This window comes from Falco rusticolus, chromosome 15, assembly GCF_015220075.1.
Source record: "Falco rusticolus isolate bFalRus1 chromosome 15, bFalRus1.pri, whole genome shotgun sequence".
Lineage (NCBI taxonomy): Eukaryota > Metazoa > Chordata > Aves > Falconiformes > Falconidae > Falco > Falco rusticolus.
Window position 1 is genome coordinate 10406969 of NC_051201.1, and position 16883 is coordinate 10423851.

The window sequence follows — 16883 nt, forward strand, 5'->3', positions numbered from 1 at the left end:
TCATCCTGGACATCTACCACATAAAACAATGCTTGAGATCCAGCACCATAAAGACTGCATTACTTGAATCATGCTGTTCTGTACCGCTTGGGCTTCTTAGTTTGGGTGACTGCTATGCCAGCTCTAAGACCTCTTGTCCCATAGTCTAAAAAATATTTTTGACCCATCTTTACTCTACTCATGGTTGTACGTTCTTACACCTATTCTACATCAGGTTGGTGTTACCTAGCTTTTGCTTTCCTCCTTCCATATCCTGAAGAGTTGATAGTTCAAGGCCCAGAGAAACCTGAACATTACTTCCATGCTTTCCATGTTTTGGAAGCAACTGACTACACAAATCACCTAAGAATTAGGTGACTTACTTAAAAAAATAATCAGAATATAATTTTTTAATCCAGCTCTAATTCAGAAGTAGCAACTACTACCACTACACAGTAACAGCAGCTGACCCACTGTTAAAATGTCTATTCATTGTGCATCTAGTCATCTCAATATACAAAATTTCAGTATAGAATTATTTGTTGAGGTCTAGAAGCAAGGCAGGTATTTCTGAAATGCAGTTTTGAGCACAGGATGATGCCTATCAAAAAGCGTGCAAGTTGATTTGACAAAATGATGCATTAAATTGCATCAGAAATAACAGATTCCTCCTATACTGGTTAGGTTAGAAGAAAAACACCTCCTACATTTCTAGTCCTTCTCCTTGTCATCTTATCTCGAGATGGTAATTTAATCACTGGGGAGGCTCATCAACAAAAGACATTACAAGAAAGATTAAAAGAAAAGAAGGTAGCTTTCCAAATACTAATGTCATTAGAACTACATTTCATACTGGAGCATCCGCAATCAGTATAGTGTACCTGTTACTACTACGCTTGTTCATAACAGGAGGGAAAACATTTATTACAGAGTTTATAGAAATTTCTTCTGAAAGCAGAATCTAGAACTATCCACCATCTCAGAGAGAAGTTTACAACAGGAATGTCGAGTTTACCCGCAGCAGGACACCAGCCCACAGGCAGATGGTAGTTAAGCAACACCATGGAAGAGACCAAACCCCATTCACCTTTCAGTGGCAAGACAACAGTCTCTTATTTAGTCGCACACAGACACAACAAAAAGCAAAGCTAAACAGTTATCATTCTTCCTCTAAAGTAAATGTCAGTATAAAAATATCACCACTCAGCAATGCCAATCTACAACTTTTAAAGAGACATCAAAGAATTTCAGAGACACCAAAGAGACATGTTTTACCTAAAGACAGGTTTTCTAGGTGTATTACAAATTTGATCCTTTTCATATGACATAACGGCATCACTTTTCTAAAGACAAATGCCAAAGATCTTAAGTTGTTAAGTATGACAGTGGATACTGGTGAACATGCAGCTACACATATGCCACTGAGAGTCAAAGCTCAACATACAACAGTCTCACATGGGTTTCTTACATAAACAAGTATTTATTGCTTGGAAACTGTAAGAGAATGAAAGATGAAAGATACAGCTAATCACAGAATGACTATAAAATACCAATGCAACCCTATGACATAACAGAAGAGGTATTTCCAGCAGAGGCTTGAGAAATACATGTCATGGTACAGGCGAGTAAGGTACACCTCTAAGGCGACCTGCTGCTCAGGTTGTGCCCACTGAGGAACCAGTGAGCAGTGGTACACAGCCAGGCTGCTGGGCAGTCCCAAGCCCAGCAAGCCCCTCTTAGAAGCAGAGTTCAGAACGTTCCCTCGCCTGACGCAGCAAGACAAGGGCTAGCTGAGTGCAGACAACTGCTGCAAAGCACACAAAGGAGTAAGGAGGAATTAACAACAAGTACATTTGCTAGAATTAAATTCACAGCAGAAACGAGGCAGGTTTCTAGACCTCCAAAGCGCAGAACAAATGAACAAAGTGCAACTATCACTCGGGGAAAAAACCATCAGGTACAGGGCTGCCCGTGGCACTGCAGCTGCCTCAGAAGGCCCAGATGTCTCCTGCAGTGTTCTGCTTCTCACAGAGACCACAGAGTGCTTTACACCAGGACCAATGACCTGACCACCACAGAATGACCTTACCACGCAGAGAACGTCATCTACTGACCTCCACTATGTACCACCTATTTTTCTGTAGCATAATTAACACTCCCATTTACATAAAACCAAACTTCACATTAACTGCTGTGCAAGAAATCTTGATTTATTCACACTGCATCCACTGGCAAACTGGTTAACTCCTATAATTTATAAAATGAGAACTCCCTATAAAGCACCTGGCTCACCACTAACAACCCATAAACAAAGCAGATCAGAGATGATACTGCTGTGCAGCTGCTCAGGGGCACCGCAGAGGCACCCCGGGTGAAAGGAGCGGAGAAGAGCCAGACATGCCCTGGGATGTGACACACCAGACCGGGGCAGGAGGGTGGGGAGCCCATCTCATCCTCCCCTCCAGAAGTGATCAGAAAGATGCTGAGCTGAAGGCAGAAGGCAGCAATAATTAAATGAGATTACTGAATGCCTCATAGTGGTTTTCAACCAGATTGTAATAGTTAGCAATTAGCTTACTCCTTGGAACATAAATGCTATTACTCTAATTTTTTTTTTATAATTAACAATGAGAATTCTCAATGGTCTTATTACCCATGTAGAACATGTATTACAGGCCTTCCGAGGTGTTTTCTTCATCTCAATAGATCTTGATCGCAAAGACTTTTACTGTAGCCCTGGTTTTAACCAGTTTCTGGATCTGGAAATGTATAATGACAGTAAGCCACAAAACAACTTTTTCCAACATTCAGCTACTCTCCACCAATGAAGATGGGCCTTTTTATTCTGAAAATTGTGAACATATGAACAGCTATTCCCACCAGATTTCATTTAGCTCAAAATGTTGCCTCCACTGACGGGCAATAGCATATGCTATAGAGAACAAGACGAGAGCAAGCACGCAGTGATACTTCCCAGTACACTCATCAGCAACTTGTAGCTCTGAGACCTCCCAAGCAGAAGTATTATCTTCTTTAAAAGGAATCTCTCTAATGGATTTTTGTAGCATTTGGAACAGACACATGAAGAAAAGAAAGTCTATGTCTGTCCAGAGCCACAGAGGCCATCACTAACCACCACAAATGCCACCCTCTTTGAAGCTAGCACGTGATACAGGTTTTCTGACACTTGCTACTTCCATCAAAAGGTTGCTCCGTGATCTTACTGCTCCAGTTAAACCATTCCTAACCACCACCACCATCACAAAAACCAGCCAGGCACAATCATTCACATGAATCGTCCCAGCTGTTAAAGGTGACAGACATTACATTAAATCAAGTGCCTGTGAACAACTGGCAGGATCCCAGTGAGAACCAAGGAGGGCTCCCAACAGAACCCTGCCTGGTTTCCTCATAACTCATCTAGTGGCCCGATGAACAGCCCACCCGGCGCTACAGTTCCCAAAGAAACCAAGAAGCAAACAACAGGTAGCCATGACTCACCATGGGAATTTCAGTGGGAAATATATGTCTATGCCCAACTTTAATAACAGTAAGATCCTTGAAGGTGCAGAATTACAACATGAAGGAAAAATAGTAATGCATTTAGAAAAGCTGAAGAGAAAAATACAGTAGGGAAAAAAATAATTAGGCAACCTTATCTAAAGTGAAACTATTTCCAGCAAAGAGATGGTACCTGTGAACTAGCCCATCTCTTTCGGATGACAGCAATGGGCCCCTCCTGATTACTCACACAGTAAACACCTTTCTTCAGCAACCACACTCAGAAAAACGGAGAGACACTCCCTAGGAAATTTAAGGGAATACAGACAAAGTACTGAAATGAAACAAATCATTTGAGGATGCCCATAGGGAAGTTTTTCAGGGATATCTGTATGATTATTACACAATAATCTCCATGGGAAGTATTAAAGCCCCCAAAAGCATGGCAAACATAAAACCATGCCAGAGTAATAAAAATAAACTCCAAAGAGCTTTTCTGCTCCGGTCTCCAAGGACAGCTACCTAATCTTTCCTATCTGTTGTAAGGCAAGGTATTGCTCCATCTAAACGCTGTAAAGTCAGTTGAGATGATTTCCAGCTAGATTTCAACTACCCCAAAGGGAAAGCATTTCTTCAGTTAGTGTACACATGTGTACTGGCCTCTCCCCGACTTCCATTTCAAATTCAGACCCTCACTTTAAAATAAATAATAATAATAAAAAAGCCCCAAACCAAACACGAGCAATCCATGCTACTCTAAGTGCCCCCCCCCCCCCATTCATTTCTCTTCATGCCATTTCCTTCCCACCTGCCTGATGACACCTCATCAGGTGCCTGGGCCACCCCAGCAGCCCTGGGCACTCTTTTCCTGATACAGTCCAACACTCACCATCTTCCTTCCCTCGAGCTTCTTCACGGCGTACAGCTGCAGCCCCAGTTACAGCAGATGTTTCCTCAGAGATTCAAACAAACACACACACAACTATTTCAACAGAACAGTAAGATACAAGCAGAAGAGCTACTTTCCGAAAAGCTTACCTACCTCACAATAAAACTTTCAAAAAGAGGAAAATCAGTTCAATACTAAGCTGTTCCACATGAGCCCTTTTTATTACTTCCTTGCTATTCTTCATGTTGATATTACTGACCATTAGCAGGCAGGCAGACGTAGGTACTACATAATTGTTCAACTTAACCATGAATATTAGTAAAAAGCCCGAAATAGTAAAATACTGTTTTCTTAATTGCATACCCAATGTAAAATTAACCAAGCACCATAACGCTATTCAACCTCTTCTGGGAGTCAAGAGAAAGCCAGCCAAAATAAGACTCAAAGCAAGCCACACAAAATTACACGTGAATTGTTATTATAACCCGTTATATTGGTGCCCCTTTAATAGGACATATTCTGTTGAAATGTAAGTTAAAACTATTGTCCCCTCTAACAGCACTTAAATTACTCCATATGCCTAAAATGTCATACTGCTTTCTCTCTTGCAACAACTCCTGTAACAGTATTTTGAACTGATGAAGACAAACCTACAACAAAGTAACAGAGCCCTACAATCACCTATTTTCAGTCACATGGGTTTTTTTTCCCCTATTCCTTCTGCTTTTGGCAATCAAGAATGGGCATTTGGAAGAACCATTTAAGCTGATGTCCAACAGTTATCCTTCACACACAGCACTACAAACTAATTTGCACAAAGTCCTTCAACTGAAGATTAGACTCAACAGCAATTGTTTGTCTTGAGCTGATACTGCTGACTGCCAATCATACATGTACTTTAAGACAAATCCTGATGCTAAATGAAGCACAGGCATTGTAATCTTTCCTGCAGCATTCTTTTTACTATATTTACAGACCTTTTATCTTAACCAATACTTTTTTTCTAAGTTTTCTTCTGTGCAAAGGGAGTTCCTCCTTGTTTTTAAGAGCTAGAGTTCTGTATTACAGACTTAGATATTTTAGTTCCTACAGTTTCTGCAAATGTATTAAACATTTTAATTAAAACAGCTATACTTGTCAAATAAGTGAATTAAATACACTGCAGACCGTGTTCTCTTTTCTAAAACTGCTCAGTTTTCCACCAGTTTGCAAAATTCAGTGGTCTGCTCTACCAATCCTTACCATGAATTGTAGAGCTACTTCTGAATACAACTGTGCAGAAACTAAACGTGTTGAGACAGTACATAGGTTTCCACCCTATATTAGCTAATTTAATTTCTTGTTAACTTCTGACCCACTGAATTCATACACTCTGTAGGAACCATGCGCACTAACTCAGATCACTCTTACTAAAAAGGCCCAGCGCATCACTCAGTTACCCTGAAGATACTAATCCACACGTATACAACTTCCTAACAACGCACTGAAGTAGCGATGTCTTTGTTCAACAGACAATAAAACTCCCCTATCTGTAACTCCAGCACAGTGTGGTTTTCCCTCCCATCTTTCTTTACAAGACTCGAAAATTTAAGAGGTGTACTCCATGTATCTTGGGAACTTGTTCCAAGCAGATCAGGATTTGCTTACTCACGATCAGTAATTACTCATTTTAATGACAAGCTTTTAACGTCACCTGCCACAGTTATTAGTGTACTACAGAAAGTATCAGCAGTAGGAACAGAAACAAAAATCCCGAGGGCAGATTATTTCAGCACCACCCCAGGATTTCTACCACATGGACAGTTTTTAACAGCTCCAAGACAGGTAGGTGTTGCACAGCGATGACAGATCCCTTGGCTTCAGTCCTAAAAACACATCATGCAAATACAACTATTCCCCGTTGTTAAGACTACTTGGGTAACACACTCATCGCTACCACTTGCGGGCCACATTCTACTCTACACTGAGGAGAGAAAAAACAAATCACACTTCCAGATTTTCACTGTGTTTGCAAAAAGCGATCACATATTCATCACCGCATTCCTCTATAAACTTGTGTCACTGTTGAACCTAGGATACTTTGAAGGTATTTTACACAAAACCTGTACAAACAAGCTTTGTTTCGTACTAACCAGTAGCGGGTTTAAATGCTGAAGTTCCTACCTACGAAAGATTTAAGTGTTTCTGCCACCACAGCCCTCAAAGAACTCGCCCTTTTTAAGGAAAAACAGTTTGTAGTACCCTGGAAGATACTACTTAAAAGCGTATTTCAGACTTACTGCTGTTTTCATAAAATGCCTATTTTAAAATAATACCCTGGAAAAACACATTTGTTGATTTAAAAAACGGTGGTATCCAAGTGACTTTGAGAGTGGATCAGATGAAAACCAGCACCAGCATCAACACCAGAAAAGATGACAACACATTTCGGCATCGGGACACACCTGGCTGCTGGGGTGCCCCAAGCCTTGCAGGGCTGTCATCAAACCGAAGAGTTCAGCCTTTCGAAGGATGTGGGCAAACACCACTTACATTTTATTTCAGACTGGGGAAAGGCAGGTGTGGCTGGGTTATCTGCCGGGGTTTCTGTTCTGGTAGTCTGCGTGCTGAGGAGAACTTCGGCCTGCTACAGGCAAGCGGCTCGGCACGGGGGACAACCCGCAGCCCCAGCTCCTCACCTGGAGCCCGCGGGGGGGCCGGGGAGGGCCGCAGCCAGGAGCCCCCTGACCGAGGGGGGGGCGGGGGGACCCCGCAGCCAGGAGCCCCCCGCCTGCAGCCCAGGCACCCACGGGTGCGCCCCTCCGGGCCCCTCCCCGACGCCCTTCTCCGTTAAGTCCATCGAAGTGAAAGAACATCCAACACCCGAAGCGCTTACGTACTGGTAAACTGACTTTTTTGTTGTTTTTTTTAACCCACGCAAAACCTGTAGCTGTGCAGTTCTCTCAACACCCCGGCGACCAAAGGGCACGGGCCGGCCGCAGCGCGCACCCCCAGGTCAAACCCCCCACCAAAAGCGGCGGGCGCAGCCGAACGCCCCCCAAGCCCCGCCGTAATGGAGGCCAGGCCCGGGCCGCTTCCCGCGGCGAGGGGGAGCCACCTGACGTGCCTCCCGCCACCGCAAACACAGCGGCGACTCCTCCAGCCACCGGGCACGGCGGGAGGCGGGCGGGCGGCTCGCCCCGCTCCCGGGCCTCAGCGGGCCCCCCCGCCCCGCCCCGCCCCGGGCGGCCGCGACCCCGCGCACCCAGCGGGGCCGGCCGCTCCGACAGCGCGCCCCGCAGCGCCGAGCTCAGCGGCGGCGGCGGGTGACACGGCGCGCCCGGCCCGCCTGAAATGGAGGCCGGCTGGGCCGCCGCCAGGCGCCGCGCCCGCAGGTACGCACCCCGCCGCCGGGCCGGCGGCACGGCCCCGCCGCCTCCCCCCGCTCCCCGCCCGCACCGCCACGGGGGAAGGCGCCCGCCGGGGCGCGGAGGGGGCTCTCCCGAGCGCGGGCAGCCGCGGGCCCGCTGCCCGCCGGCGGTACCTACCACCTCGGCCAGCTTGATCCTGCCGAAGGTGCCCCGCAGGTAGTCCAAGTCGCAGCGGAGGCCGCCCAGCCCGTGGCGCTGGCTGACGGGCTCCGTGGTGGGCTGGTAGGGACTGCTGGAGCCCGAGATCATGGAGGTGCTGGACGCCTCGCCGTCGAAGCCCTCCAGGTCATCGCCGTTCCTCATGGTGCCGGTGCCTGCCGGTGCCGCCGCGCTGCTGAGGGGGTGACCGCGGAGCTCCGGCCCCAGCCGCGCCGCGCTCACCTAGCGGCGCGCCGGCTGCATGGCTGCCCCGGCCCCGCGTCAGGCGGAGCGGCGCGGGCAGAGCGGGGGCAGCATGGTGCCCTGCCCCGGCCCGGCCGCCGCCTCAGCCCCGGTAGCAGGAGGAGGAGGAGGAGGAGAGCGGCGCCGCGCTCAGCGCCCCGCCGCCCGGGGGCGCCCTGGCCCCGCCGAGGGGCGCGCGGAGCCGCCGTGCCCGGGGCCGCCGCGGTGCAGCCCGGCCCGGGCTCCCGCAGGGACGAGACCGCCGGGGCCCCCTCGACCCCCTGGGCGGCGCGGCCAGCCCGCGGCTCAGCTCCCCTCCCCCGGTCCCGGCACGGCAGCTCGGCTCCGAGCGGGGACGCTGCCGCCGCCGCCGCCGCTCCTCCCCCTGCGCGCAGCGGAAAGGGCGGAGAGAGCCCGCCCCGCGGGGCGCGCCCGGCCGGGCGGTGCCTCCACCGGCCCGCGGCCCCCGCCCGCCCCGTCCCCGCCGCCGGCACCTGCCCCCGCCGCGGCGCCGCCCCCGGGCCGCCCTGCCGAGCCCGGCTGAGGAGGGTGGGCACCTGCCCCCGGCCCGCCGCGCCTCCCGGCTGCGGAACCCCCGGGCGCGGCGGGCTGGCCCCTGCCGGGGCCTCGGCAGGCGCTGGCGCCCGCGGCGCGACCACGTTGCCACCTGGGGCGCTCCCCGCCGCACCCGGCCCCGCGGAGGCCACCGGCGCTGGAAGCTGCGTCCGTGACCCGGGGGCCCCGCGGGCAGCGCCGCTCGGGATCGCGCCCCCGAGCCGCCCGGGGCCGTGCCCGCAGCACCCCGCGCCCCGCAGCCCCTCGGGGCGCGCTGCCCCGGGATCGGAGCTCTGGCAGCCTCCTTGGCTCGGTGCGGTTGTCCAAGCAGACGGTTAGTCTTGACGGGCACTGAGTCGCTGTTTGGAAACGCTGCTTCTTATGCTGTGTCACCACAAATAATGAGAAATTGCAACGTGATGTAGCAAACACAGGCATATCAAATGCATCGGAAAAAACTTTTTCTAAGGTGCAGGGAGAGAGACAGCTGCCAGGTACTGCAGGCCAAGCATGCGAGTGCTGGGTGCTGCACCCTGCGATCTGCCGCCTTTGCCAGCCAGATCCCTTGCCTAGCTCTTGCCATTGACAGGCTACACTGTTCCCTTCCACACTGCTCATGCAGGATGTTCACACATATTACTTCTTCTAGGACCTTCCCCCAGCCTCCGAGACACCACCTTACCACCCCGGTTTTCCATGAACACTGCGGATTATCGACCATGTGATTTCCCTTGCTTTGTGTCTGGCTTCATTTCTCCCTTTTGGTTCTTCGGAAGCTCCTTTAACCCTTCTTCTTTTGGAGGGTTCTGCCTACTACCATGTGACTTTTAATTTCAAGACATTTTTCTTCTTTTCCTTGGTCTCTGTATAAATAGATCCCAAGAACTAAGGCCACAGAGAGCGCACTGGAGAGCACCAGGGTTTTGTCTGCCATCAGCTGCCTGGCTAACTGGAGACACAGCTGACGGGCCACTGCTGATGGAAGTCTTTTCGTGGATTCTCTGATATACCCTGCTGCTGGAAGAGGCTGATTTTCTCATGCAAAATTAAGAGTTAGGAGACGTGCTTAAGAAAACAGAAACGTTGCCCTTCGGTAAAGGGCAAAGGGCAGGAAAAGAAAAAAAGAAAAAAAAAAAGGAAAACATGAGCAAGGAATGGAGAAGGATGGTAACTCTGCTGCTTGGGTCACATGAAAGTAGCCTAACAACATGAAATCCTAAATGCAAGGGGGTTATCCTGCATTGGCACAGGGCTGGCCATGATGGACTAACAGGTTTTTACAGTCTCTTATTTCAGTTCTTGTATAACTCTGGGGAAATCAGAAGTCTCACAAAGCTCCTTTCTTGTAGGAAATATCATGGGTAGGTAGCTGTCGCTTAGGAGAGCTTCTCTGGATTCCTTTTAACTTAGGGCTCCACAGCTGTTTCAAACACAGTTTATCCACATTCACCTATGGAGACATTTAACATTTGTTTCAAGGGACTGCTGTGGCAGTTCTGGAAAACTATCCCGAGCAAAAGAGTGAAAACGTTTTTGAAACATCCAGTGAATATTATTTTGGTGACTCTTTTGGAGTTCTAACCGAAACACATCGGTTAGTTGAAAGAGAATCAAAAGGTGGTACTGCAGAAGGCAAATGAAGGACAAAGGGAGATATAGTTGAGTGGTTTAAGAAAAAGGCCAGGCGATAAGAGATCTTGATGCTGGGTTTTGGCTTAGCCTCTGCCTCCTTCGCAGCCTTCAGCAAACTTCTTAATCGCTTAGCTTTTCCTATGAAGTGGAGGTCACAAAGTTTAAATGTATTTAAAATCATTAAGAGCATTTTGAGAATGCTGCAAAGTACAGACAAACCAAACCCCCTCTGTTCTTCAGTGAGCTAGCTGCCCAGGTAGCGAAAGCACAGTAAGCGTCCTCTCTGCTCTACCCAAAGCGTTATTTGAACAATTGCAAAGCGTATTTTCAGCGAGCATCTTGACAGCATCCCTAACCACCGTTTCACAGACATCGCAGGCAGCTCCTAGGGCAGCGGGGTGCTGGCATTGCCATCCACAGCCACGGCGCCCCGTTCAGCACCACGCTCCGTGCAGCCCGCGTCCCCCTTGCTGTAAATGGCACAGCGCCAATACCAAGCCATACTGGGGGATTTTCTGGCGTCCTCCTGGACGGGTGGGTGGGCTGGACAGACTTGGCAAGGGCTCGTGACGCTGCTGCCAACATTTAACAAAGGAATCCTTTACACACATTCTTGCCTGATACGGCACCTTTCCAGCCCGCTCTGCAGCACTTGAAGGAAAAAAATGCCTACATTTAATATGTAAATAAAACTATTGATCCAGTAAAAAGGTCATTGCATTCATCCAAGGCAGATCACGTTGCTTTCAGATAACTTTGTTTTCACAAGTTCATAAGCTTTTCAAGCACAGCCTGCCATTTCATTGTGTGGCTCCATACCAAGAATAAGAAAATGGGGAACCAGGTCAATGATCAGCACTCAAGACACCACCATAGTATCAAGCTAATCAGATCACTGAACTCATCAGAGGGGACTTCATATCCAGCTAAAATATGACTGGACAGTGAAAACAAGAAAGAAACAGCACAGAGGGGAGGAAATCCAAGTGTGCTATTCACAGACACTCTCATGAAATGATCAAAGAGCTGTATTTTTACAGAACAGTTAAGCCAGCTTTGACAGAATTAAAAATTCCCCATGAGAAAGAAACTCCAGGACAGTGGTGATAAATTAAAACCAACTAATGATTTAGGTGTAAAAAAGCAGTGGAAAGAGAATTATAAATATTATCATGGATCAAACTGTACAAAGCAACCCTCATCTCTCAACTTTCATCTCAGCTATTCATACAGACTTTAATAAACTTGTGAACTGCTTGTGGATTCATTTCATTAAGCATGTTTAAGTTTTATTTTCAAGATTAAAGCATGAGATTTATGACTGAATAGGACTATCAACTTAAAACCAGATTTTTAAAGCTGCATTTATGTAGTTTTAACACATTTTAAAGTATTTTAATGTTTATACATAAAATTTTGTAGATCTGAATGGTGCTTATTACGAAAGGTGCTTAAACATAGTTAAGGGTGTGAAAGGAATTAGAATCCTAACAGGAAAGTTACATCTGTGCAAGTACCTGAAAAGAGCTGAGAGGTTCTTTAAGAAAATGCTCCGGTATTTCCACATGACCTACCAAAGGGAAGGAGCACTGGTATGCTGCCAAATTCCAAGAGAGCTGAGCAGTGATTAGAGTTTAACTCTGGCATCAGAGAGGAGGCTTTTTTCCCCTTGAATTTCTCAATGTAAAAAATGCTGAAGCTTTTTCTCAACTTTGCAGTTGGGGAAAAAAATCCCAAACCCCACCCCATTCCACCCCAAAAAGCTAATAAAGAAATTGCTTCAGGAAAACATCTGGCAGTTTTAAGTGCCTTAGTTCAGTAAATTGTCCATTTTCATAGTGTGGGAAGCGTGGCATGCACGCTTTGACTCTGTAGCCATGAGCAGCATGGGAAGCAGGCACATAAATTTGCTGAGTCAGAGTTAGGAATTAATAGAACAGGAATAAGCTGCAAATTCTGACATGGACTTTAAGCGAAGGAAAACTGGACAGAATGGTGGGGAGTCATGCAGTCAGTTATCTCTAACTGGTAGAGGACAACTGGTGCTGAACGGTGCACGACAGTTCCTATTCATCACGTCCAACTACAGCTGAAGCGGCACCGTTCAACCTCCCAGGGTAAGACCACTCCGCATAAAGGTGCCTCAGGAGCAGTAACAAGAACTGAATTCCTCGGCTAGGACTCAAAGCACGGTCACATCAACTGAGGAAAGCACCGAGAGAAGCAGAGAGAAGGGCAGAAAGAAACTAATTTGAAGGGTGACCTATAAAATCTTCTTCCACTGAATACTCAGGAAAGTTTCACAGGCTGACAACATAGTCCCTGCTTCTCAAATCTGACCGTTTGGTGCGGGTACTTAAGGCACATACAGACACAGCACGGTGAGCGACTCCCTTGGCTTTTTGTCTCGTTAAAAGAAAGCGCTGCTTTCACAACAGAAAGCGTCAGTGAATCCTATCCCTGTCCTGCAGTTATACCGTAATATCATCCCACACATACTTTCAACAGCATCACCTGCATTCCAGCCCTTAGCTTTGGGAAATACACACAGCAGCCCTGGAGGGCACTACAGCCCTCGTACACACACTTGGGTGCGGATCCCCCCAGTGCCAGTGCCAAGGGGCGGCCATCAGGTCTCAGCGGGGATCAGAAGGCAGCGGTGGCTGGAACATCAGCACAGGACCTGTCCCAAGGAGCTGTACAGGGCTGGCTGCACCTTCAAGGGAACAGGTAAAAGCGTCACTCCTGGATTAATAGCATTGCTATCGGGAAACAGCATTTCCCCTTCAAAAACAAATGAACCAAGAGAAAGAATCCCCTAAGAAACCAAACCAAGAAAGGCAACACTGCTGATAAAGTTAGCTGGACCCTTACTTTGCAGACTTACGAACATGGCTTTACATGCTGTTAACAACGAGCCATTCACAGAGCAGCTTTTTTTTTTTTTTTTTACTCCAGATTAACAATTGACATCTCCTTCGGTATTGTCTACCAGTCCAGGGTTGGTTTCTCCCCCCCGCCTTCGTCACTGATGGAGTCACCAACTCCTTTCATCTCCAAAACCTTTTAAAACCACGTGCAATCTGCAAGTACTGGCGAGGGGTTACCTTGCAGCCACAGCTGGGCTGGAGGGCAGCAGACATTCTACATAGCAGGGAGGTGAAATTAATTTCTATAAAAAAATAGAAGCAAAACCTCGTATGCTTAAGAAAAGTGCCAGAAGACCTTTAATGGTGCTGGGAACCAGCCAAGGCTGTGAGTTATATTTCTTTTGAAAGAATCCCGTATAATGAAGCATACTGAAAAATATGCAGAGAGACTGACAGCAGTGTTTACTTTATTCATGGCACTACATTTATTCAGGGCACTGGCGGGGGGAAGGCCTGAACAGAGAAAAAAAAAGATAGTCTTCTTCCAATACCACCATAAAAAACACACAGGCCTAGAACAGGTCAGAAAACACTAGTTCCCCTCTGGCTGCTTGGCCATGCTGCCCCTGTCATAGCCAGTATTTTTACAGCAAGAGACAGAGCATGTAGGGTACAGCAGGCCTTTGGAGGGAGAGAGCCAATTTTTATTTTTTTTCAGGAGGTGGGAAGCTGAAGGGGAGGATGAAAAATTGTATAAACCATGTTTTATAAGCGAAGTTTTAAAGGTCCCTTAACAGGCTTAAAAAAAAAAAAAAAAAGATGAAGTACACTCACTACATTCCTTCTTTCGACGGACAAAACGGGCCAGCGAAAACAACTGACCTCAACTGTTTTAATAGTGTTTGTTGTTACACGACCAAACCAGTCCCCTGCGCTTCTGGTGGGGAACTGCAAACGTTCAAGAAGTTCATTTTTTAATTATCCTTCTGAATTTGTTTTACTTACAGCTAAACTACAGCTTATTGCTAACATCACCTAACACAACAACAGTTCAAAGAATATCCCTGTTTTTCAACAGCACTTAATTACTCCATACGACAGAACTTTATATTCAGCTAATTTGGCTCATTCCCGCCTAGAGTATTTTTTTTTTTTCATTTTCTTTCTTTTTTTAAACAGGAAAAATAATTTCAAGTCTTCCATCACTGGCTATAAACTCAAGGCAGGCATATGGCCCCAACTCTACAAAGCCATACACAGCGGAACTAATAAATCCTGATTCCTTGCAGACTTATGTCTTCTCTTCCCACCTTCCCCACCTCACCCCTCCCACCGAGCCCAATGACCCAGCACCCTCCCAAGGGTCCCTTTTCACACACAGCAGGCTTAGCTCCTATTTATGTCCTCGAACTACTGCTTGAGCAAGAGGAAGCAAGTGCTATGCCAGGTTCCATGTGTGCAGACCGACAGATTTTTGTTTGGCATGTCTCGCCTGTGAACTAGCCAAACTGACTTGGCGATCCCTACCTAAAGCAGAGGAAATCTTTGGATTTATTGTCTCCACCACGCCGCTAATTTTCATGCAACTAGTACTAAGCCAGCTTATCTGTGAGATCTTTCTTGTTACTGAAGTTGACCAAAAGATTTACGTTATTTTTGAGGAGGGAGTAGAACAGGACAGAAGAAACACAAAAGCAGAGGAAGCAGTGCTGAAAGTATTTAAGATATGACTTCATTCTCTTTAATAGTTGTGTTGTACTTCCGTTCAGCTAACAGATGACTCGCAGAGTTTTTGACGGGCTTTTGCTAAATTTGAAATATTTCAGATTCTGCCAGTCTCACCGGCAATTTCTCAGCCCAGCAAAACAGCATTGCAAGGTTATGGGTCAAAACAGGCTAATACAGCTAGTTAAACAGTCACCAATTATAGCTGCCTACTGACAATCCAGTATTTTTCTGGGGCACCTGTGCTTTTTCCAGGAAAATAAACCTGTAACATTTCAGGTTTGTAACATACACAAATTTCAGTATTAATTCAGGAACCGTCATCTCTTACATGTATCAAAGGCTAACATACCGCTCAGTTGTTCCAAACCCAGCCCATTACAACTGGAACTCACAACTGTTACTGAAGGATAGTGTCAGCTGACAGCTGCCGAGTCATGCAGGGAGATGACAACACAGATGATGGCAGCCTGTCACTCTCCTGACTGACCTCCACACCTAAGCGAGACAAATCCAGTTCAGGGTTTGGCTGCAAGTACCAAGAGCTCTCCCCCTAGCCTTTTTGCCTTTGTTTTGGATTTAAGGGATTTTCTGTGCAGTCAGTGACTGATCTTTAATAAAATGGAATTTTTTTCCTATTTCTCCCTTTCTGCCTCCAGGCACAGGAACTGAAGTCTTTCAGATCACCTGAAATTTTTGAACATCTTTACTTTCTAATAATCTCCAAAGCATAGTCAGTATACTAAGTCCTTCATAGATAAGCAATTGATTCCTCTGGAAGAGAGGTTTTAATTTGTAGTACTCAGTGATTTATTACCAGTGTAAACCAGTTTTTATTAACAAACCACAGCAAGTAACATTCATCTCCACCTTTATCCTACTATTTAAGACAATACGGACATTAAAACTTGAGTGCGACGTCCAAGTTTGTGCTGAAACCAAACCGTGTCAAGCCTGTGTTCAGATGCAAACTTTAATTACGGAGCCTCTGCCTAGGCACATACTGCCCTGCTACAACACGTGCCCACCATCCCTGTTCGCACTGGGACCATACTGTGAACTCGCTGTCCCTGGGTCAGGTTTGCTGCCTGTCCCACTCTGCCTTGCAGGACAGTCGAAGGGCTGGTGTCAGACCAAAAACGTGGCTGGGCTCACACAGGGAAACAGGCAAGACAAAAATTGTAGCCAGTCTCTTCAGCCAATGCACCCAAGTCAAGAGTACTCTGTCCTCTAGTCACTCAAATTCAGAGTCCGGTGAACAGTATGTAAGGTTGATGTGGTCCAAGCCTCAGTACCCACCTCCATCCATTATCTTTTCAGTGGTCTTTTTCCCTCTGTTATATCAATTAACTCAATTCTAATGCTGCCATTTCATTCCCTCTCCAAAAGGAAAGTGCCTGGTTTTTGGAATGGTGTCCATCTGGTAAGCTGCGTGCCAGAGATTTACAATTGCATGTTTCCTTTTCTTTTATTTTCTTTATTTTACTGCACATTCTTATGCATATCCATGCAAGACTATTCATAGCACCTTTTAGTTGCAATCACCTTTCTGGTATATTCTGAAGGATTCTTTTTTGGTTTTAAGCATTTGGCAAGTCTGAGAGAAAGATGACATTTTTACATATGTCACAGCTACACTGAGTGTAACATACAAACAGGTATCAACAGTACCATTAGTAAATATTCACACTGAAAAATCAGACACTTTTCAAAGGCAGCTTGCACAACCTAGTTCGGCCTTCTTGTGCACAGATCCAACAGTTTCCTTTTAGAAGAAAGAAACCAGAGTGTCTTAAGACAACTCAAAATTAGAAAGAAAAAAAGCTTAACCCATATTAACAGAATGCTTAGAACTGAATGAAACTGCTTTTGTTTGGGAAAAATTCAGCAATTCACTCTTTGAAAGAGACTTAGCAAAAAAAGAAATGAGACTTAGCAAAT

At 46.8% G+C, this 16883-nt stretch overlaps 1 protein-coding gene across 2 annotated transcripts in view; it reads right to left on the reverse strand.

Moving 5' to 3' along the window:
- Nucleotides 1–8542, reverse strand: part of CMTM4 (CKLF like MARVEL transmembrane domain containing 4) — a 41105-nt gene extending 32563 nt beyond the window's left edge. For both annotated transcript variants that reach the window (XM_037408775.1, XM_037408776.1), the window contains exon 1: nt 7897–8542. In XM_037408775.1, coding sequence (XP_037264672.1) covers nt 7897–8082 — 186 coding nt within the window. In that variant the 5' untranslated portion in view covers nt 8083–8542. The remainder of the gene's footprint in view (nt 1–7896) is intronic.
- Nucleotides 8543–16883: the final 8341 nt, after the last annotated feature.